The 23058-nt window shown below is 45.6% G+C and overlaps 1 protein-coding gene across 2 annotated transcripts in view; it reads right to left on the reverse strand.

The window, feature by feature from the left end:
• CCT5 (chaperonin containing TCP1 subunit 5) overlaps nucleotides 1–23058 on the reverse strand; it is a 244834-nt gene that overhangs the window by 33545 nt on the left and 188231 nt on the right. Inside the window, exon 10 of one of the 2 annotated variants that reach the window (XM_040353424.1) lies at nucleotides 7135–7315. The exons of the other annotated variant lie outside the window; for it this stretch is intronic. Within the exon in view, the coding sequence (XP_040209358.1) occupies nucleotides 7135–7315 (181 nt within the window). The remainder of the gene's footprint in view (nucleotides 1–7134; nucleotides 7316–23058) is intronic. 2 annotated transcript variants of the gene reach the window in all.

Here is a 23058-nt window from a genome sequence, read left to right on the forward strand (position 1 = left end):
GGCGTGAGGGTCCCCCCACAATCCATACCAGACCCGTATGCAAGCATGCCGCCTGGCCGGTCAGGAAAGGAGTGGGGACGAGCGAGCGCCCCCTCCTCCTGAGCTGTACCAGGCCGCATGCCCTCAACATGGGGGGGTTGGGTGCTCTGGGGCAGGGGGGGTGCCCTGCGGCCCCCCCACCCCAAAGCACCCTGTCCCCATGTTAAGGACAGGGCCTCTTCCCGACAACCCTGGCCGTTTGTTGTCGGGGTCTGCGGGCGGGGGGCTTATCGGAATCTGGGAGCCCCCTTTAATAAGGGGGCCCCCAGATACCGGCCCCCCACCCTAGGTGAATGAATATGGGGTACATCGTACCCAAACCCATGGTTCAAGTATTCAGACCCTTTGCTCAGTATTTAGTAGAAGCACACTTTTGATCCAATACGTAGGACTTTTGTCCGAAGGGCGTTGGCCGTGAACTTGGATTGCATACAAATCAGCAAAGAATTGTTGAAAAACCATGTAGTTTTGTGTTGGACAGCTCTTTAGCACCACCCTTTGGGCAACTTCTGCTAATGTTGTCTTATGATTAGCATTGCTTCTGAGCATGAGTGTTTGTACTTTGGATTTTTTTCAGATGGACTTCTGTACACACGATCGGATAATCCGACATCACACATTTGTTGGTCGGAAAATTTTAAAGCATGCCATCCCACATTTGTTGCCGAAATTCCGACAATTGTCCGATGGAGCATACAAACGGTTGGATTAGACAACATCCTGCCATCTCACTTTTCCCGTCTGAAAATCTGATGTGTGTACGAGTCTTAAGAGTTTCCTTCACTGGAACCAAGGTGCCAAGCCCAACCCCTGAAAAACAACCCCACACCATAATCCCCCTTCGACGAGTGCACAAAGCAAGTTTCATAAAGACACGGATGAGCGACCTTGGGGTGGAGGAACTTTACTGTCCTGCACCTCTACCTGATAAAACACCTTTGGGATGAACTAAAAGACGGAGCCTGGCCTTCTCATCCTGCATCAATGCCTAACCTCACAAATGCGTTTCTGGAAGAATGGTCAAACATTTACATAGACCCACTCCTAAACCTTGTGGCCAGCCTTCCCAGAATATTTGATGCCGTTATAGCTGCAAAGGGTGGGCCAACTCAATATTGAGCCCTATGGGCCAAGACTGGGACGCATGTAAAGGCCAATACTTTTGACAATATAGTGTCTAAGAGATACTGCTATGCCAAGACGTTTGAAGAGGTTATTCCACCATTCCTGTGGGACAATTTATCTTTTGTGCCTTATTAAGGAGGGGGGGGGGTGGTTATTGCCTTCTGCAAAGAGTCGATTTGTAATGCACAGGTGGTGTGGCCTTTCACACTGGGGCGTTTTTCCAGGCGCTTTGGCGTCAACATACGACCCTACTCGGCTTCTCAGACTCTTTGCTCAAAAACCCAACTCAAACATAATATTTAGCTTTCACTAAAAGAATACCTTGAGGATATTTTTTTTCTTTCTAAGATTTTCTCCTTAAAGTGGTTGTAAACCCTTTATAGCCACTTTTTGCTACAGGTAAGTCTATAAAGGCAGCTTACATTTAGCTACCCAGGATACCTCCTAAACCTGCACGGTTTAAGGATATCCATTGTGTCAGCATGTGCCAATTTGATCGGCACATGCGCACTGAAGCAGTGGCACATATGTGCCGTTGCTTCAGTGAGCATGCCGTTACCGGCGGCTCCAGCACATATGCACAGCCGGAGCCCGAAATATCCGAAAGTAACTTTGGGAGCGATGTCACCGGCCGGAGGGGGGGGGGGGGTAGTTGGACTGCTGCAGGGGCTTCCATGTAAGGCAAGTAATTCATAATGAGCTAGTATGCTATGTCTTTGTCTTGCAGGTTTTTTATGTTTTTCTATAGGGTTTACAATCACTAATATTAATTCATATGATATTCGACACTTATTATACAGGATTTATATAGGGCCAACAGTTTGTACTGTCTTCCCTGATGTAAAGCCCTGTGCAGTCACAATACAAATCAATACAGGAGGAATTGGAGGGCCCCGCTCGTTCGAGCTTAGAATCTAGAAGGGAGGGTCAAGTGGAACAAAGGGTAGTTGGCTGTGGGGGATGGTCAGATGTACTCAAATGAAAATACAGTTACGTGTGGGTAGGGTAGGCTTCTCTTTAGAGGAGGGTTTTCAGGGATCCTCTAAAAGCTAATAGAGAAGGAGATAGACGGACAGATTGGGGAAGGCGTTCCATAGGCTTGGAGAGGCTCTGGAGAAGTCCTGGAGAGGAGCATGGGAGCAGGTGATGAGAGAGCTAGAGAGTAGGAGGTCTCGAGAAGAATGAAGAGAATGATTAGGTTGGTATTTAGAGACTAGGTCATTGATGTAGCTGAGGGCAGAGTTGTGAATGGCTTTGTAGGTAATTGTTAGTAGTCTGAATTTAATTTGTTGGGTGAGTGGAAGCCAGTGGAGGGATTGACAGGAGTAGCAGAGACAAAGCGGTTGGTAAGGTGGATGAGTCTGGCAGCAGCATTCATGATGGACTGATGAGGGGTTAGAGTATGCAGAGGTAAGCCAATGAGGAGGGAGTTGCAGTAATCGAGGCGAGAGATGAACAGGGAGTGAATTAGGAGTTTTGTGGCGTCATTGGTTAGAAAGGGGCGTATTTTGGACATGTTGTGAAGGTTGAGGCGGCAAGATTTGGACAGTGATTGAACGTGAGGCTTAAAGGACAGGACTACTCATAGGACCTTGGCATGTGGGAATGGGCTGATAGTTGTGCCATCAATTTTGACAGATCAGGGGAAGAGGCACGTGGGGAGGGAACATTATTCGTTTCGGATAAATTAAGCTTTAGTGCGACATCCAAACTGATATATGCGATAGTAAAATAGTGATACGTGAGGAGAATGAAGGAGTGAGTTGAGGGGTAGAGAAATAGATTGGAGTGTCATCAGCATACAGGTGGTATTGGAAGCCGTGGGAGGCCATCAGCTGACCCATGGAGGAGGTGTAGATTCAAAATAGGAGTGGTTTAAGAACAGAACCTTGGGGTACCCCAACAGAGAATGGAAGAGGAGAGGAGGCAGTAGAGTTGTAACGCTAAAGGTGTGGTTGGATAAGTAGGTAGAGAACCAGCGAAGAGTACAGTCACGTAGACTAAAGGTTTGGAGTTTTTTTTTTTGGAGGAGGGGGTGGTCAACCGTATCGAAGGATGCAGAGAGGTCCAGGAGTAGAAGTACAGAAAAGTGTCCCTTCGTTTTGGCAGTTAGTATATCGTTTGTTAGTTTTAGGAGAGCAGTTTTTGTGGAATGTTGAGGACGAAATCCAGACTGAAGGGGGATCAAGGTTATCAGCAAGGTGGACGCTCAGTTGGTTGTAGACTAGATGTTCTAGACTAGACGATTCTAAATATTCTTGGAAGACATACAATGTCTCTATTTACGGTTCTACCTTACTGATATAGTTTCAAATTACCTTATAGCATATTACTATCGCATATTAATTCTCATCTGTTATACATGAGATTGCTATACAACTTATAAATCGTTAATTGTTTTCTGATGATCTTTCAATAAAAATCTTTTAATGAGAAAAAAAAAAAAAAAATACTCTGCTTCAGCAAACCTCTGTAGATGAAAGCACGCATGTCAGTTTTGGAAATGCAATCATTTTGGTACCACCGAAGCGGGAAATGCTTAAAGCTGGCTACACAAACTATTTTCTTCTACATCATTTTTATTTAGAATTCCCAAAATCATATAATATGGAGGTCAAACCTAAAAGCTTTCAAATTGTATGTAATCAGGCAAGCCCTTGCACTACAAAGTTGAAGGTAAACCTAAAGGAAATTGAAGAAAATTGTATAATGTGTAGCCACCTTGCAATTGCACATGTATCAGAGCGATTTGAATACCAACTAAGGTATCTCAATACTCATCCAAGTTCATATTGAACACATCACTGTGATGGTCAAAACTTATTTTCAACATAAAAAAGTGAAGCTATGCAGTGATTTGGTTATTGAATTTAGGTGAATTGGAAGTACACATTTGTTGTGTTGGGGGTTAAACACGTGATGGCCAGACCATTTTTTAGCCATTTAGCACTATGCTATAAACTGGCAATTGCGAGGTCATTGCATTTATGTTATATAGGATTTCTTGTACTCACCGTAAAATCCAATGTCTTTGTCGTTCATGGACGGACACAGCCTCTTTCATTCATGACAAGTGGGTTATGTTCCCCGTTTACAGGAGAGGACTAGGCAGAACATGTTAGATACATATACATGTCATTTTAAAACCGAGCTGAACAGCCCCGCCCAGGGGGCGGTCCCTCCGGACATAGCCCTCCTCCCAGCAGCATGCAGCCTCAGTTCGTAACAAGCAGTACAAACCTAAAAAAGGAGGGGTGAGTGCTGTGTCCATCCATGGACGACAAAGAAAAGGATTTTACGGTGAGTACAAAAAATCCTATTTTCTCTTGTTGTCCATTGACGGACACAGCCTCTTTCATTCATGACAAGTGGGTCGTCCCCAAGCAGTGTAAAAAAAAAAAAAAATGGAGTGGGAACAATATCACTCAAAAAAAAAAAAAAAAAAAAAAACACACACACACACACCAAACAGGCAGAGCTCCTCAACGGAGGAGATGCAACTTTGGACAGCCGCCTGCAAAACCTTGCGGCCGAAGGAAGCATCCAAAGATGCACTCACATCAACCTTGTAAAATTTTGAGAAAGTGTGAACGGACGACCACTTTACACACCTGTGAGACAGACGCTTGAGGTCGGAAAGCCCAGGAAGCACCAATTGCCCTGGTCGAATGTGCCGTGACCGGAAACAGGGGTGCCCGCCCCCCAAGAGCATAAGCCTGTATGACAGTCTGTCTGATCCACCGAGAAATGGTGGCTGACGAGACCGCCGGGCCCTTTTGTGGACCAGATACCGACACAAAAAGTGAGTCAGACCTCCGAAAACGGAGCCGTAGATGACAGGTACACCCGCAGAGTGGGAATGAAGTGCAACCTCCCTAGCATGCACTGGCCCAGGACACAAGCACAATGTCCTCGTTAAGTTGAAAAGATGAAACCACCTTCGGAAGAAAGTAAGGTCGCGGGCGCAACACCGCCTTGTCCTTATGGAGGACTAAGTATAGCGACAAGGCCGCCAGCTCAGAAACCCTTCTGACAGACGTAATGGCCACCTTCTGAGAAAGCGTTGAGGAATCTCTCTGATGTCTTCGAATAGAGATTTCTGAAGAACCAAGAGCACCAGATTCAAATCCCATGGGGGGGGAAGAGGTGGTCTAAAAGGGGGAAGTATATGACAAACCCCCTGCACAAAAGTACCCACCAGCGAATGGGCCGCCAAAGGCCGCTGAAAGAATAAAGCCAAAGCTGAAATCTGACCCTTAATGGTGCTTTAAAGGGTCACTAAAGGAAATTATTTTTTTTGCTGAAATGACTGTTTACAGGGTATAGAGACATAAAAGTTAACTGATTCCTTTTAAAAATGATTACAAATAGATAAAAAATCAATCATATAATGTGCCTGTAGGTTAGTTTCACTTTTAAACTGTTTTCATGTTCCTGTGAACTAGAGAGACACACAGAACAAAAACAAACAAATCCAGGGCAGTGTTTTGTTTTTAAAATTAATCTGATTGGTTCTGTTAAGTTTTAGACACACAGTAATGACAGCTTAGACCTACAGTGAAAAGCTCCCAGTACGATGATTATAAGGAAAAAGACAACCAGGAAGTTTGGAGATCAGAGCAGAATTACAGCCACTTTAAAGCAAAAGCGAACAATAAGGACATGAAACCAGTACTGCAGTAAGGTAAAGGAAGCTATTTAGCTAAAAAAAAAAAATTCCTTTAGTGATCCTTTAAGGCAAGCTTTTGATCCACGCCACGCTGTAAAAACAGCAGGATTCTGGATACCAAATACGTCCGTGGACGCCAACCCATTTCTTCGCACATAGAGATGTAGGCCTTCTAAGTGCGATGGTAAATCTTCCTAGAGGAAGACTTCCTAGCCCGCAGCATAGCTGGAATGACAGAATCGGAAAGACCTCGGTCCCTTAGAACCTGGCTTTCAATAGCCTCGCCATTAAAGCCAGCGACTGTAAAGCAGGATGGAGTATAGGACCTTGGGACAGAAGGTCCTCCCACACTGGCAGCCGCCAGGGCGTATCCGCCACTAGGCGCACAAGGACGCCGGGGCCAATCCGGAGCGATTAGGATCATTGGAATCACCTCGGCCTCCACTCTGTGGAGCAGTCGATAAATAAATAAAATAAAATCCTTTCCTCAGGGCGCTGGGCCCAAAGGGAGCCATACGTCGTCCTCCTTTGCTAGGCAGAATGAAACTGGGGCTGCATGCTGCTGGGAGGGACCGCCCCCTGGGCTGTTCAGCTCTGTTTTAAAATTACATGTATATGTATCCAACATGTTCTGCCTAGTCCTCTCCTGTAAACAGGGAACATAACCCACTTGTCATGAAAGGCTGTGTCCGTCCATGGACGACAAGAGAAATATATATTTTTAACATAGAGCTTTTGTTTGGTGGTAATTGATCATCACTAGGGTTTTATTTTTTATTATATAGACAAAAGCAAGGCTGAAAATTACAAAAGAAAAAAACAAAAAAAAAAAACAATATTTACTAGTTCTGTTGAAAACATAAGAAATAAAAAATCCTCAAAATCTAAATAGCTGCATAAATTTAGGCCAAAGTGTATTTTGCTTGGAAGGGGCTGATATCTAGGGGCAATCAAGGTGTTAACTGTGTGCCTAACAATGTGTAATTGGCTAAAAACAGATACCAAACTTGTGTGGTGTCCAAATACAGCACAGGTCGGCAGGGGGCGTGCACATGTGCGCCCCAAACCAAGAAGCAAGCCACATACACGTACAGGTATGTTGTCCTGCTTATCTGCCTGTGCCACTCGACTGCATAAAACCTACCTTGGGCGGGAAGTAATTGGGGCCCAGTCTAAAAATCTTGTGGCACAGTCGGAAAACACATACATATATTTTAACTTGTCCACTTAAATCATAATACACAGTGATGAATAAAACTTGAAATGAAAATGAAAGTTCGTTATAAGAGGAAACAACTTACCATTAGTGCCCTTATGCAGACAATCAATCCCAAGTGAAGAGTTTATTTCTTTTAACTGTTTAGCTCGTATTTCAGTCATGGTTTGTATAGGACTCAAACCACTGTTCTCAGCAAGTGACATTGGAATAGTTTCAAGAGCATCAGCAAAAGCACGCATTGCATACTGTTCCAAAGATGGACACTAAACAGAAAAGAAAGGATACACAGAATTACAGGTTAATATATAAAGTAAAGGCATTAGCAAAAGCATGCATTGCATATTGTTCGAAGTGTGGACACTTAACAGAAGGGAGGATTACAAAAACCCGGTTTGTGAGAATTAAAATGTCAGAGAAAAAATAGGATTTTTTGTACTCACCGTAAAATCCTTCTGTTGACACAGCCTTCGAGGAGTAGGCAGAACATGTTAGATATTTAAATACATGTTATTTAACAGAGTTTAAGAACCCCGCCCAGAAGGGCGGTCCCTCCGGACATAACCCTCCTCCCTGCAGCATCCAGCCTCAGTTCGTAACAAGCAGTACAAACCTAAAAAAAAGGAGGAGGGGTGGGTGCTGTGTCTGTCCATGGACGACAGAGAAAAGGATTTAACGGCAAAAAAAAACCTATTTTCTCTTATGGTCCATGGACAGACACAGCCTTCACAAGTGGGACGTCCCCAAACAGTGTAAAAAAAAAAAAAAAAAGAGGGTTGGGAACAGCATCAGTAAAAAAACGACTTTAAACAAACAACCGCCAGCAAGGAAGCATCTGAAAATGCACCCACATCAACCTTGTAAAATTTGGAAAAGGTGTGAACGGACGACCAGGTCGCCGCCTTACACACCTGTGAGACAGACTCTTGATGTCGAAAGCCCAGGAAGCACCAATTGCCCTGGTTGAATGTGCCGTGACCGGAAAGGGGGGCGCCCACCCCTTAAGAGCATAAGCCTTGTAATGTTTGGGGGACCAGCTTGATCGCAGGACACAGGCTTTTTAAATCAAAACTGAGGTTTATTAAACTTAAATGGCTTAGCAGCAGCAAAAACAAAAGAAATAACAGTCTCACCAAATTGTACAGCTCAGAACTGCTATCGCAGTTAAACAGTCCTTGCAGGTAAGTCCTTCAGTAGCAGGCTTTCAGGCAACACACTGCCAAGTCCTTTCACAGCTTTTCATAGCTTCCACAGCTTTCCTTGTCCACCATTCACCATGCATAGACTCTGCTACACTCCCTTATGTTCACCTGCACGTCCTGTCTGCTTTAAACTACTTCCTTAGACAGGTGCATTAACCCTTTCCATTCCCTTAAAAGGCACCACAGTCCAAACAGAGGGGAAATATAACGTCCTTCCAGGACCCAGCCACGGCGTCCTGTACAGCCTGTATTACGGTCTGCCTGATCCACAGAGAAGAAGTGGTGGCTGACGAGAACCGCCAGGCTGTTTTGTGGACCAGATACTGACACAAAAAGTGAGTCAGACCTCTGAAACGGAGCCGTAGCAGACAGGTACACCCGCAAAGTGCGTACCACGTCCAAAGTATGTAGTGCAACCTCCTTAGGATGCACTAGCCGAGGACACAAGGATGGAAGTACGATGTCCTCGTTTAGGTGAAAGGCCGAAACCACCCTCGGGAGAAAGGAAGGTTGCGGGCGCAACACCGCTTTATCCTTATGAAGGACCAAGTATGGCGACTTGCAAGACAAGGCTGCCAACTCAGAAACACGTCGGACAGAAGTAATGGCCACCTTCTGAGATAGTGTCAGAAGAGGAATCCGTTTTCAAAAAGGAGGGTCCTGAAGAGCCGTGAGCACCAGATTCAAATCCCATGGAGGAAGAGTGGGAAGTATATGATGACCCCCCGGCACAAAGGTACCCACCAGGGAATGGGCCGCTAAAAGAACACAGGTAAGGCAGAAATCTGTCCCTTAAAGCGGTTCTTCACCCTAAAGTGAAGTCGCGCTGATCGGCACCCTCCCCCCTCCAGTGTCACATTTGACACCTTTCAGGGGGGAGGGGGGTGCAGATACCTGTCTAAAGACAGGTATTTGCACCCACTTCCGGCCCGGCATTCACGGGCAAAAGACGGGCATTGCGTCACATCCCGTCGCCCCCCCCGTTGTGTGCTGGGAACACTCGGCTTCCAGCACACAGCGGGAGCCAATCGGCGGGCGCAGCGCGACTAGCGCATGCGCCGTAGGGAACCTGGCAGTGAAGCCGGAGCACTTCACTTCCTGGTTCCCTCAGCGTGGATGGAGGGTGGAGCAGCAGGGTGACGAGCGATCGCTCATCCTCTGCTGCGGAGGCCGCTGGACTCCAGGACAGGCAAGTGTCCTAATATTAAAAAAGTCAACGGCTGCAGTATTTGTAGCTGCTGGCTTTTAATATTTTTTTTTGAGCAAACATCCGCTTTAATGGTGCTTAAGGAAAGTTTCTGATCCACTCCACGCTGTAAAAACAGCAGGACCCTAGAAACCGAATACGTCCGTGGACGCCACCACATCTCTTCACACAGAGATGTAGTTCTTCCAGGTGTGATGGTAGATCTTCCTGGAAGAAGAATTCTGTGCCCTCAGCATGGTTGAGATGACAGAGTCGGAAAGACCTTGGTCCCTCAATACCTGGCTTTCAATAACCATGCCGTTAAAGACAGTGACTGTAAAGCAGGATGAAGTATGGGACCTTGAGACAAAAGGTCCTCCCGCATTGGCAGCCGACAGCCTGCATCCGCCAATAGGCGCACGAGATCGGCATACCAAGGATGCCGGGGGTCAATCTGGAGCGATTAGAATCATCAGAATCCCTTCGGCCTCCACTCTGCGGAGCAGTAGAGGAAGCAACTTCAATGGGGGAAAGGCATAAATTAGCCGATACTGACCTCACAGGTCCACCAACACGTCTGCCCAGGGATCTCTGGACCTGGCCACGAACCTCTACATGTTGCAGTTGAGGCCAGGAGATCCACGTCCGGTGTGCCCCACTTCCTGCAAAAGTGTTGAAACACCTCCGGATGCAATGACCATTCTCCCTGGTACAGCATCTTGCAAGTTTCAGGACATTGATCGGCAGACGGGATTCTTCTAGAGTCCATTGACCCTGGGCCGACTGGACCCCCCAGACGCCCCCCCCCCCAACCCGTGAGGCTGGCATCTGTCGTAATCACCGTCCACTGGAAGGGAAGAAATGTCTTCCTGGACTGAAGAGCCGGGCATCTCAGCCACTAATTCAGAGAGAATCTGACTAGTTGGCTTACCTGAATCGGACGATCCAGAGACCTTAGAGATTTGTTCCATTTGGACAGGATCTCCTTCTGCAACACTCGTGTGGAACTGGGCATACGGTACTGTCTCGAAGGAGCCTACCATCAGACCCAGGGACTCGCGGGCAAAAAAACGGAGAGCCGACCATTTGCGGGATGCCAACAGCTCCACCGCAGACTGAAGAATTTGCAATTTTTCTAGGGGGAAGAAAGACTCTCGCCTCCGAGGAGTCCAGAATCAACCCTAGGTACTCCAAATGCTGAGTCGATACCAGGACCGACTTCTGAATGTTTAACACCCACTCGAAATCTTGGAGGGTCTGGCTGGCTATAGACACATCCACCTCTAATTCTGAGCCAGAAGCTGCTCTCAGAAGAAGGTCGTCCAAGTAGCCCACAATGGCAATGACTCGCTTTCTCAAAGCTAAGATAGGTGCGAGCACCTTGGTGAAAACTCTTGGTCCCGACGCTTTAGCCTATCGCAAAGCGCAGAAACCACTGGTGACTTGTGCAAATTGGGAGGAGTGCTCTTACCCCCAGTGACATCCTTAATTTCGTCCAGTGAGGTACCAAAAAGTCTCCCACCCTTGAAGGGTAAATCTGCCAGGGCTTTTTTGGATGCTTGGTCAGCAGACCAGCATTTCAGCCAAATCAGGTGGCGTAAAACCACCAAAACAGAGGCTCTGAATATCAAGGGGGCTGCATCCAATGTAGCATCACAGACATATACGAAACCCTGGACCAGCTGGTCTGCCAGTCTTAATAAATTCGGGAGGGAGCTGGTGCTCCTCCAGTCTGGTGCATAACCTTTGCCCATTCAGTGAGTGTCTGAGACAAAAGGTTGCAACCACAATAGGCCGCAATGCAGACCCCAGCATGGTAAACATGGAGCGGGTCAGCGCCTCGGACCTCCCATCAGTATGGTCCTTGAAGGCAGGGGTCCTTTCTATAGGGAGAGTGGTCACCTTATTTAACCGGTCAACCACTGGAAAAGCCCATTTCTTCAAAAGGCTGTCCTCAAAAGGGTAACGGACCGCTAGGCGCTGAGGAACCACAAAGAACTTCTGCGGCTTATCCCATTCCTTATCAATGAACTTGTCAAAAAGACACATAAGGAAAAACCTTCACAAAGCGGTCTGACTTGTCGGACAAAAAAAAAAGACTGAATCCTCAGTGGATGCCTCAGCTGCACTATCCAGCTTAAGGGCCTTACAGCACTGATAAGCGCACTGACAAGTGCCCTGTCCTGACCCAAGTGAGGAGTCTTCATCACAAGGAAGGTCCTGGTCCACATCCTCTGACAACCCAGAACCGGGGTCCTGTGCCGCAGCCAGGCCCGGGTCTGATTCAGAGCATTCTCCAGGAGATGCCGGGGGCCTTTGTACCCCCCTTACGCCGCTTCCACACTGGCAACAAATGTCTCCAGGACTGCCGACAAAGTGTCCATGGGAACCGCAGGTGCACCAGCTGCCACCTCAGGGATGTTTGGGGAAGAAGGGCCAGATACCGACTCCATAACCACAGACCGCTCTCAGGGACCTATTCAAGACCTAAAAAAGCCCACCCTCCTTGCTGCGCTGACCGGGGGGTTACCCAGGGGACTCACAAACCCAGCAAGAGACTGCTCAGCACCGCTGCCCGCCCTCTGTACACAGCATGTGCTGTGAGGAAAAAGCTGTGAGGTAAAAAGTGAGGAGATATGTGCTGCGTGCCATTCAGATGCCAGCACTAGAGGCCAAAACACCACACAAAATTGCCACCTCAGAGATAACAGGGCACAACCACAGTAAAATGTCCGACCGCAACAAGCTGCGCAATAGCGCGACCACAACAAAATGGCCGTCAATGGGAATTTCCAATGAAAACAGCAGACTGCCAAAAAATGGCGCAAGCAAAATGCCGCGATGTGGATGAGAAGGCCGCAAGGGGCCTCCCTAAAGGCAAAGCACACCCTCACAGCTAAAAATGGGCCCAAACACCCCACAGTCCCCTGGTGGGAAAAGGAGCCCCCCACAGGTCCACCCCGGTAGCAGCAGAGGAAAACTGATAGAGCAGGGAAAGGGAAGATCCCCTAACCCCAGGAATGCCCAGCCGTACCGACCCACCGAGGCCGGAAGGACTGTACTTACCCATCCATGCGAGGACCCGCTGGCGCATTCCTGACAGGCATACAATTGCGTTGGAGTAGCTGTCTGCCCGGTCCACTGGGAGCGAGACAACACCACAGCCCAGTCATGTGTGGACCCTGGAGCAAAAAGCCCACCGGCCACACCAGGAGTGATGGGATATGTCGTGGCAGACCCGGTCCTTAGCCATGGTGTGCTCACGCTCGCTGGCCGGACTGAGGAGACTACAAGGATCTATATATCCAGCCTGTCACCCAGCCGGCAGTTGATGGAAGAATCTCAAAAGAAAGAAAATTAAAAATAAAATGAAGTTTCTTCAGGGCGCTGGGCCCAAAGGGAGCCACGTCCCTTTGCTAGGCAGAAAAAAAACTGAGGCTGCATGCTGCAGGGAGGAGGGTTATGTCCAGAGGGACTGCCCCCTGGGCGGGGCTGTTCAACTCTGTTAAAGTAACATGTATTTAAATATCTAACATGTTCTGCCTAGTCTTCCATGAACAGGAACATAACCCACTTGTCAAGACCTGTGAAGGCTGTGTCCGTCCATGGACGATAAGAGAAATATCAGATTCAAGGTATAGTAGTTTTAAAGATAATTTTCTTTATTATGGGACTGAAAAAGAATGGGATTTTTTGTTACCGTAAAATCCCCTTTTTTAAGTTCATTGACACCGCTCTTCTGTTCTTGCCCATTGGGTTTATAGTGCGACCTATAGAAGTAGGACTCCAAGCAGGAAAACAAAAAAACACAACAGCACCCACCTATGAGCGGTTCCAACTGCGAGACCCATTTCACACTGAGACGCTTTAATGCCAAGACCCCTTTCACACTGCATCGCTTTTCGGGCGTTTTAGGGCTAAAAATAGTGCCTGCAAGACCCCTTCCACACTGGCCCGTGTTGCGGCACTGCCGAATCGCTTTGCAGGCGCTTCGGCAGGAGTGTAAGATCGCTGTATACACTGCTCCCGCACCGCCCCAAAGATGCTGTTTGCAGGACTTTTCGTCCCATCCTGCAATAGCGCTGCTGCCGAAGCACTTTGACAGTGGTGCCCATTAATTCCAATGGCAGGGGCGGTGGAGGAGCAGAAGATATTTTCCAACGCCCTGCAAGCACACCACTCCAGTGTGAAAGCACTCGGGTTCGCACGATGGGGGTGCAGGGGAGGCATTTTTCAGGCACTTTACAGGTGCTATTTTTAGCCCAAAAGCACCTGAAAAACACCCCAGTGTGAAAAGGGTCTAACGCAGTGGTCATCAACCCTGTCCTGCAGGGCCCACCAACAGGCCAGGTTTTATGTATTACCTTGGGGAGATGCAGTCTAGAATACTACAATCACTGAGGAGCAAATGATATCAGCTGTGATGTATTTCAGTTATCTTGCAAACCTGGCCTGTTAGTGGGCCCTGCAGGACAGGGTTGATGACCACTGGTCTAACAGACCCCCACCCGTGTGAAAGTACCCTTAGACCACTTTCACACTGGGGTGTTTTTAAGCGCGGCAAGTGGCCGAAGCCTGTGTTGCGGCGCTGCTTATTCATGTCAATGCGCAGGGTGGTGCAGGAGCGGTGTATACAAAAGATGCTGCTTGCAGGACTTTACTCATCCTGCAAGCGCAGTGCCCCAGTGTGAAAGCACTGCTTTCACTGTGGTGGCTTGAGTTGCTTTTCCTTCGCTAAAAACGCTTGAAAAGTGCTGCAGTGTAAAGGGGGTCTAAAGCACCTGAAAAGTGCCTCTCAATCCACCCCAGTGTGAAAGTGCTTTCACACTGGGGCAGTGCACTTGCAGGACAGGAAAAAAGTATTTTAAGCAGCATCTTTGGGGCGGTGGGGGAGCAGTGTATACACACTACCCATTGAAATGAATGGGCAGCACTGCTGAAGCACCCATTAACCCTTTCATCTAGGGGGTAAAAAGCGCCCCTGTAGCGGCCGAAAGCTCCGCTATAACAGCGGTTAAAGCTCAGCTAAGGCCACTTTCACACTTGGGCCCTTTACAAACATATTAGCGCTAAAAATAGCGCATTCTCCCGGGTGGTGGAGGCTTTGGACACCGCCAAGGCCTTTGACTCGGTGGAGTGGCGGTATCTTTAGGGATGCCTCCGCAGCTTTGGACCTAACTTTATCAAGTGGGTTCAATTATTATATCTGGCACCCAGGGGTAGAGTGGTGGCCAACGTGAGGGCCTCCCAGACGTTTAACTTATCCAGGGGCACTAGACAGGGCTGTCCATGTCTGCTCCTCTACGCCCTGGTGGCGGAGCCCCTTGCAATCTCCATCAGAGAGGACCCCGAGACCTGAGATGCGTGCCCCACCAATGATACCGATAGTTTAGTCCATACCTTACTCTTCATCTTAAATATATCCAGTAAGGGAGTCAAATTATAATTGAAATATTCCTCTAGTTTTAAGAGACCCGCATGCCAAGATGTTCAAAAAAAGCCGCTATTTTGATCCTATTGGCCATCTGCGGTAAGATTGGAGGGGTCTTGTCTATTGGAATAAGTCCAGATTTAATTCAGTTTATAATAAAACCCAAAGGGGAACCAAAAGTTTATTTTATGTCATAACCGAAGTCAATGATTGATCTGTATCCCCCAGGAACAGTAAAGCATTATCTTGCGTACAGTGATAGGGAGGGATAAACTTTCTTCTCTTAAACCCCTAATGGTACTTGTTTGTCTAATTGCGATCACTAAAAGCCCAAAATAATGTGCACCCCCACCTAGTCTTTGGATAAAGTAAAAAAATTATTTAGAGACATTAATTTGTACACATGCTCAATATAATAATATGATCCACCTCACAAATCCCCCTCCCAAGCCATATGTCTCCAGAACCATCCATACATATGACTGCGCGACGCAGGCAAACGTTTTGGCTGTTTCAAGAGACAATACAGCCCTGTTCTCCATATTATCTGATGCCATTTGCAAGTTGAGAAAAAGTCTTCTCAAATTTGTTGCTGTAGAACTTTCTGGGATAAAGCCCAATTGGTCCCAGTGTATCAACTGTTCCATAACATTGTTTTCGACTATTAGCCAAGACCCTTGCCAGGATCTTAACATCCAAATTCACCAATGAAATCTGGTCGATAAGACTCCGGCAATGTGTAATCTTTAGTTTAGGAATTACTATCATTCATAGATTCTAGGAGTTTGAGGCAATTAAACGCTTGATTAAGCACCTACAACAATTTTGGCATTATATCTCCAAATATTTTATATATTTCTGGCGGTAAACCATCAGTACCTGGGGCTTTTCCATTAGGAGATTCCAAGACTGCCTTGGTTTGGGGAACAAAGTCTTTTTATCATTGCCATAAAGTGAAGGTATTTTCAGAGGAGAAAGTCTTCAAGTTGATTAATTTTATAGGAAACCTTACTCTGAAATAAAATCACCATAAAAAGGTGTAAAAAAGGAGGCTAAAAAAACTTCCTTTTTTGGAAGTCTCCTCTTGGCATTCGGACCGAAGGTATATAAAAAGAATGCGCCTGAGATTTAGCAATTACTGACAACATTTTTCCATTCGTTTCTCCTACCTCAAAATACCTGCCCCTTATAAAAAATTGAGTTCAGCCTTTTCCAAGACTGTCCTTTTATATAGTAATTGTATGTCTTTACAAAATGAAAGATTTGACGTATGATTCTGAATATATTGGAATTCTTTTTGTTGCACCACTCCTGCGAGACCCATCTCCCACTCCATATTAGATTTTTTTAAACCTACCAACAGCTTGTATCAGTAACCCTCTTAAGGCCTTAATAGTATCCTATACCACCATAGTAACGGACTCCACATTATAAAGAAGAACAAAAAAATAAAAATAATCAATTAGACTGTTGAATATAATCACCCTGTGGTAACACTTGCAACCACAAGGTGTTCACATGCCAACAAGATTTAGTATGTGGTTGGATCTTTTTAAAAGATAATTGGTGAATGATTTAAGACCTTCCTTGCGAGGTATTGCATATGAGATACAAATGGAAGCGTTAAGTCCGTACCCAGGACTAAATCATCCTGGATAGTGATGATTGGAAGAATAGCATGAATAAGCATGTAAATATCTGTAAAAATCTAACAAAAGGGAGTTTCTACCCATGGGCCTGCTGGAAATCTAGTTTTACAAACATTAACCAGATGCCGACCGTGCTATAGACAAAATGCATCTACAGCGCGGTCCAGTTATTCTGGGAGGACGTCCTCCCAGAATGTTGCTCCCGCGCGCTACCTGGGGCGCGTTTTCCGGAATCATCCGTGACCGCCAGGGTCTAGAAGACCCTGGCGCATCACAGATCGTGGTAAATTGCTGCTGTTAGCGACCGTTTACCGCGTGATCGCAGCGTCAAATGACGGAGCGATCACTTGTAAACAAACCGGCGTCTGGCGCTGGTTCCTCCCTCTCCTCTCTGTACCGATCGGTACAGTGTGAGAAGAGGGAGGGATCGGATGGCAGCAGCAGTGCTGTGGGCTGGATCTGTGAGAATGGCAGGTGTGACAATTACAGTCACAGATCCTTCCCATACCCTGCAATACGTTGGCACCATACTGACTAACTGCTACGATAAAAGCCAGGGTCTTTTATTTTATTTCAGGCTTCCCATCCTAGAGGTGAGACGTGGGGTCTTATTAACCCCACATCTCACTGTAAAGAGGACCTGCCCTGCTATATTCCTATTTCAAGGGATGTTTACAATCCTTATAATAGGAATAAAAGTGATAAAACATTTGTATTTTTGGGGGGGGAGAAGTGTCAAACTAAAACAAATAAAGTAAAATGAATAACATTTTTAATTTTATTTTAAAGCGCCCCTGTCCCCGTGTGCTCGCATGCAGAAGCAAACGCATACGTAATTCCTGCCGACATGAAAACTGTTCAAGCTACACATGTGAGGTATCGCTGTGAACGTTAGAGCGAGAGCAATCATTTTGGCCCTAGACCTCCAACTCAAAACATGTAACCAATAAAAAAAAAAAAAATTAAGTGTCGCCTATGGGGATTTTTAAGTAGCGAAGTTTGGCACCATTCTACGAGCGTGTGCAATTTTGAAGGGTGACATCTATTTACGCTGCGTAACTTCATCTTTCATATTATGCAAAAACACTGGGCTAACTTACTTTTTTTTTTTAAAACACGTTCGAAAAATTGCTGCGCAAATACCGTGCAAGATAAAAAGTAATGACCGCCATTGTAACCATATATAATGTTTTGGGGTTCTATGTAATTTTATAGCAAATAAATGATGATTTTTACATGTAGGAGAGAAAGGTCAGAATTGGCTTAGGTGCTCCAGAACGCCTGAAGGTGCTCCCTGCATGTTGGGCCTCTATATGTGGCCACGCTGTGCAAAAGTCTCACATGTGTTATCACCAAACTCGGGAGTAATAGCAGAATGTGTTTTGGGGTGCAATTTTTAGTAAGCATATGCTGTGTGAGAAATAAACCTGCTAATATGACAATTTTGTGAAAAAATAAATAAAACCTCGATCGGGCAAAGAATCGTGGGGGGAAAAAAAGTGACCTTAAAAAAAAAAAAAAAAACTCACCATGCCTCTTTCTAAATGCCTTGGAATGTTACAAAAAGGGGTAATTTGGGGGTATTTGTACTTTTCTGGCATATTAGGGTCTCAAGAAATGAGATGGTACTTTTGTACTTCAGGTGTGATCAATTTTCAGATATTGGCACTGTAGCTTGTGGACTCTAACTTTCACAAAGACCATATAATATACACCAATATGTAGCAGTATAAATTTTGGCCAAAATTTATGAAGAAAAATTACTAATTTTTTTAATTTTATAACAGAAATGAGAATTTTTTTTTTACAGAATTTTCAGTCTCTTTTATAGCGCACAAAACCCAATGGTGATTAAATACCACCAAAAGAAAGCTTTGTGTGAAAAAAATTATCATTTCATATGGGTACAGTGTTGTATGACTGAGTAATTGTCATTTAAAATTGTGAGAGCACCGAAAGCTGAAAATTGATCTGGTTAGGAAGGGGGTTTAAGTTCCCAAGTGGTTAAAATCTTCCATTATTACCAACAATATACCAGTATGCTCAGCCAAAAATAGGATTATTAATAACAGCTTACCTGTAAAATCCTTTTCTTAGAGTACAACAGCCTTTAATCATTACAGTGGGTTGTATAGTTCACTAGAGGTGATTGGACACCGGCACACCCAACGAAGACGAGTTCCCCTCTATATAACCTCTCCCATAAGGGAAGTACCTCAGTTTTGTAGCAAAGCGGTAAGGATCCCATAGAAGGGGGGGGGGGGACCTTTGTGTCCCATGGTGTACTCCAAAAGGATTTTACAGGTAAGCCGTTAAAAAACAAACAAAAAAAAAAAAAACTATTTTCTTTTTTGTACACCACAGGACACAGAGCCTTTAATAATTACATAGTGGGACATCCCAGAGCAATGCTCAATATGAGGGGAGGGAAAACACAGATCAAGCAGACCACCACTGGACGTGAGGGAAGCACCTCAGTTTTGTAGCAAGCAATAAGGTTCCCATAAGAAGGGGGGGGGACCTCTGTGTCCCATGGTGTACTCCAAGAAAAGGATTTTACAGGAAAGGCGTTCTAAAAATCCCTTTTTCTTTATCGTACATCACGGGACACAAAGCCATTCATTACATAATGGGACGTCCCAGAGCAATGCTCAATATGAAGTGTGGGAGAAACAGATCAAGCAGGCCGCTTGCGGACAAGAAGCCCTGCAGCACACTTCGCTCGAAGGCGGTATCCTCATGTCCTTTCACAACCATTTGATAGAATCCGGAAAATGTATGGACTGAAGACCAAGTTGCAGCTCGTCATTGAAGCCTGTTGATGCACTGCCCATGAAGCACTTATCGCTCTGGTAGAGTGCGTCTTAACAGAAAAAGGAGGAGTCCTGTCCTTTAAACCACAAGCTTGAATAATTACTTGTCGAATACACTTGGAAATGGTGGATCTCGATGCAGTTTTGCCCTTCCAGGGTCAGTCTGACAAAAACAAACAAAACATTTGTTTTACATATCTGAGCGTTGCTTGCAGATACACCTTTACTGCTCTCACTAGATCCAGAGAGTGAAATTATTTATTCCTCTGCTGTCCGCGGATCCGGAAAAAGGAAGGCAGAACAATGTCTTGAAAAAAGTCGACACCACCTTATTGGTAAAAAGGCAGGCTGGTCGTAGTACAATTTTGTCCTTGTGGAAAATTAAATAAGGTTATTCATATACTCTTCTAGAGATAGTTACCAAAAAGGCCAATTTCCTGCTTAAAAGGATCAGCGGAATCTGGCGAGTATGGTTCAAAAGGTTGCTTCTGCAACACTGACAATACTAAATTCAAATCCCATGGGCACAAGGGAGATTTGACTGGCGGATTGATACCCCTTGAATGAATGCCCGAACTAGGGAATGAGATGCCAGTGATCTTTGAAAGACTGATAGAGCTGATATTTGACCCTTGATGGTACTAAGGGTTAATTTCATATGCACTCCTAACTGGCAGAAAGCAAGAATTCTGCTTATATCCTCTTCTTGAGGATTCCACCCTCTGGATTCACACCAGGAAACATCTGCTTTCCAGACTCTAATAGACAAGTCTGGAGGCTGGCTTTCTAGCATTGAGCGTAGAAAGAGCTAGACCAGAGACCCCTCGTTTTTTTCAAAATGTGGGTCTCAGCAGCCAGACGTTCAAATTTAGCTTTTGTAAGGAAGGATTGAACACTGGACCGTGCGACAACAGGTCGTGTCGAAGCGGAAGCTTCCAGGGCCTTCCTACCGCCAACTTTACGATTTTGGTGTACCAAGGCCTCCTGGGCCAATTTGGGGCCACTAGTATTCCCTCTTTTGATCCTGCGCAGCAGTTTTTGTAAAAGAGGGATCGGAGGGAATGCATAGATCAGTGAGAACGGATTCCAGGGAATTTATTATTAGAGAATCCGTTCCGTAGGCTAGAGGATCTCTTGTCCTGGACACAAAGTTGTTCAACTTCTTGTTAAACTTGGAAGTTAGCAGGTCTACATCCGGGGTCCCCCATTTCTGGCCTGAAAGACATCTGGGTGGAGAGACCACTCTCCTGGTGATAGCTGCTGGCGATTAATAGTCCGCTTGCCAGTTTTATATCCCTGGGATGAAGATTGCAGAAAGAAAAGGAAGATGATCTTCTGCCCATGCCAAATTTTAAATAACCTTCTGAGCACCCTAACTGCAGGTGCCTCCTTGGTGATTTGAGGTAAGCTACTGCAGTAGCATGGTCTGATTAAATCCAAACCGAGTAGCCCTGTAACCTGTGTGTCCAGGTTCTGAGGGCTAGATATATTGCCCGTATCTCCAGTCTGGTGATGGGAAGACTGTCTTGGCCCAGGTTCCCTGGGCTGAGGCTTCTTCAAATACTGCTCCCCAGACAGATAGGCTGGCATCCATAGACACCACCCTTCCAGGTTACTGGGAGGAAGGATCTTCCTTTCCGCAAGTTTTCGGTCTTTATCCACTAGTTGAAGCTTTGGCGTAATTGTGCAGACAGATGCATGTATAAATCCAGAGCTTGGATCTTTGTTCCAGGCAGTAAGGATACTGCTTTGAAATGGTCTCTAATGCAACTGGGCTTAAGGATGGATGGATACATGTAAATATGCATCCTTGCCGTTTTATGGATGTCCTGAATTCTCCACCTTGTAAGGTGGCGACCACGGATCGACTTGCTACCATTCGCAAATGGCGAATGTTCAGAAATCGTTTTAGAGATCTTAGATCCGGGATGGGTCCAACGTCTCCATTTGGTTTTGGGATCACAAAGAGGTTTGAATAAAAACCTAAACCTTGCTCTTTTTTGGGGGTACTTCTGTAACTACCCCTTGAGACAGCAAGTGATTTAAACCCTTGAAGGATCCTCTTTTTTGTGGATCTTTGGAGAGAGTCCTGAACTTCAGAACTAGGAAGATAGGATCTCTCAAAATTACAGTTTGTACACTAAGGATACTGGGGATACTACCCACTTGTCCTGGGATTTCTGTCTGCCATGAAAACTGACAAAGTCGCCCCCCCCCCCCCCCCACGGCTTCTTGAGCCAGATTTCCTTTGGCCTTTGTGGCGGGCTGAAAAGGCCGTTGCCACTGGCTGGAGGCATGTTTTCCCATAACAGGGGAAAGAGAATGTTTTTTCTCAGGTAAAAAAGTGGTCTTGCCAATTGATATCTTCTGGATACTTTTCCAGGTCGTCCCCAAAGAGGCATTCGCCATGGAAGGGGAAACTGGCCAGAAGTTTTTTGCATGGAGCTTCTGCTGGCCAATGCTTTATTTTTTTCCCCCCAATTTCTTTATTTTTCAAATACATTTTCCTACAATTATACAAAACATGGGAAATAACATTCGTCTTAATGCAAAAAATTAAAATACATTCAATTATCTTAATGCAATCTCTTTCCATTCACCTCAGCAAAAAAAGTGCAGAAGAGAGGAAAAAGAAAAAAAGAAATGCTTTAACCAAAGAACTCTGTGCATATGCAACAGCTGGCGCGATGCTTGCCAAGCCGAATCACTCATGGCATATATTGTAAAACAAAGCCTTAGGTAAATTCTCGCAAAGTTGGCTTGTTCGAGGTAAATCCTTTAGCTCCTGTTTTACCTGTTGCTTGATAACCTGGCACATACCGACCGCTGCTACAGCAGGTTGGGTAACAACCTGCCAAAAGATTTTTTTTTTTTTTTTTAAGATTTAAATTTATTTTCCAATGTATCTTTACACACTTGTGCATTATCCACTGGGAGGAGCCCATTTCTTGGAAAACTTCTACTCCTTAGGATAAAGAATATCAAACTTCTTAGGAGGTGAGAAATGCTTATCTGCGTACATTAGCTCTTCTAGTAATGGGTGAACCGGGAAGAGCATTCACCCTGCTGGGATTTTAATGAACCCAGGGAGGAGACAGGTCACTTGGTTAAAGGGGTTGTAAAGACAAAAAATATTTTCCTCTTAAAATAAAGTCTGACAGTAGCTGATAAAGTAAAAAGTAATGTTTTGCATTATAACTAGCTTGATACCTGTTGAAATCGAGCCGTTTTATTCACCTTCAGCACTCCTGAATCGTTATTCTCACTGACTTCCTGGTTTGCGGTGCGCATTCATTCTTGCTACATCACGGCCTAATGGGAACTACAGTTCCCATTAAGCTTAGCCTCCATGCCTGTGAGGGATAAGAGAGCATCTTCACGCAGGGCTGTAGTCATAGGGAGAGGGTGAGCACATTCTGCTTTCCACCATGCAAAACAGCTCAGATGCTGGTGGAAAGCAAGAAGAAGAGACAGGAAATGGCATTTTCAAACCTGGATTACTGTATTTTGGAGGTCAAAAGGAAAAACGAGGTAAGTGATATTTAAATGCTCTAGCTTACAGCAATCAATTGATCTAATAAAAAAACGAACCTTTAGTGTTCCTTTAACTCCAAGGAGGGCAACAAATGCGGAAGGCACCATTTCAGCATTGCACCTGCCATTTCAGAATCTGGGACGCAGAGAAAGCTCCTCTGATCTCCCTGATCCATCCGACTCCTCATCCTCTG

This window comes from Rana temporaria, chromosome 5 (genome assembly GCF_905171775.1).
Source record: "Rana temporaria chromosome 5, aRanTem1.1, whole genome shotgun sequence".
Taxonomy (NCBI): domain Eukaryota; kingdom Metazoa; phylum Chordata; class Amphibia; order Anura; family Ranidae; genus Rana; species Rana temporaria.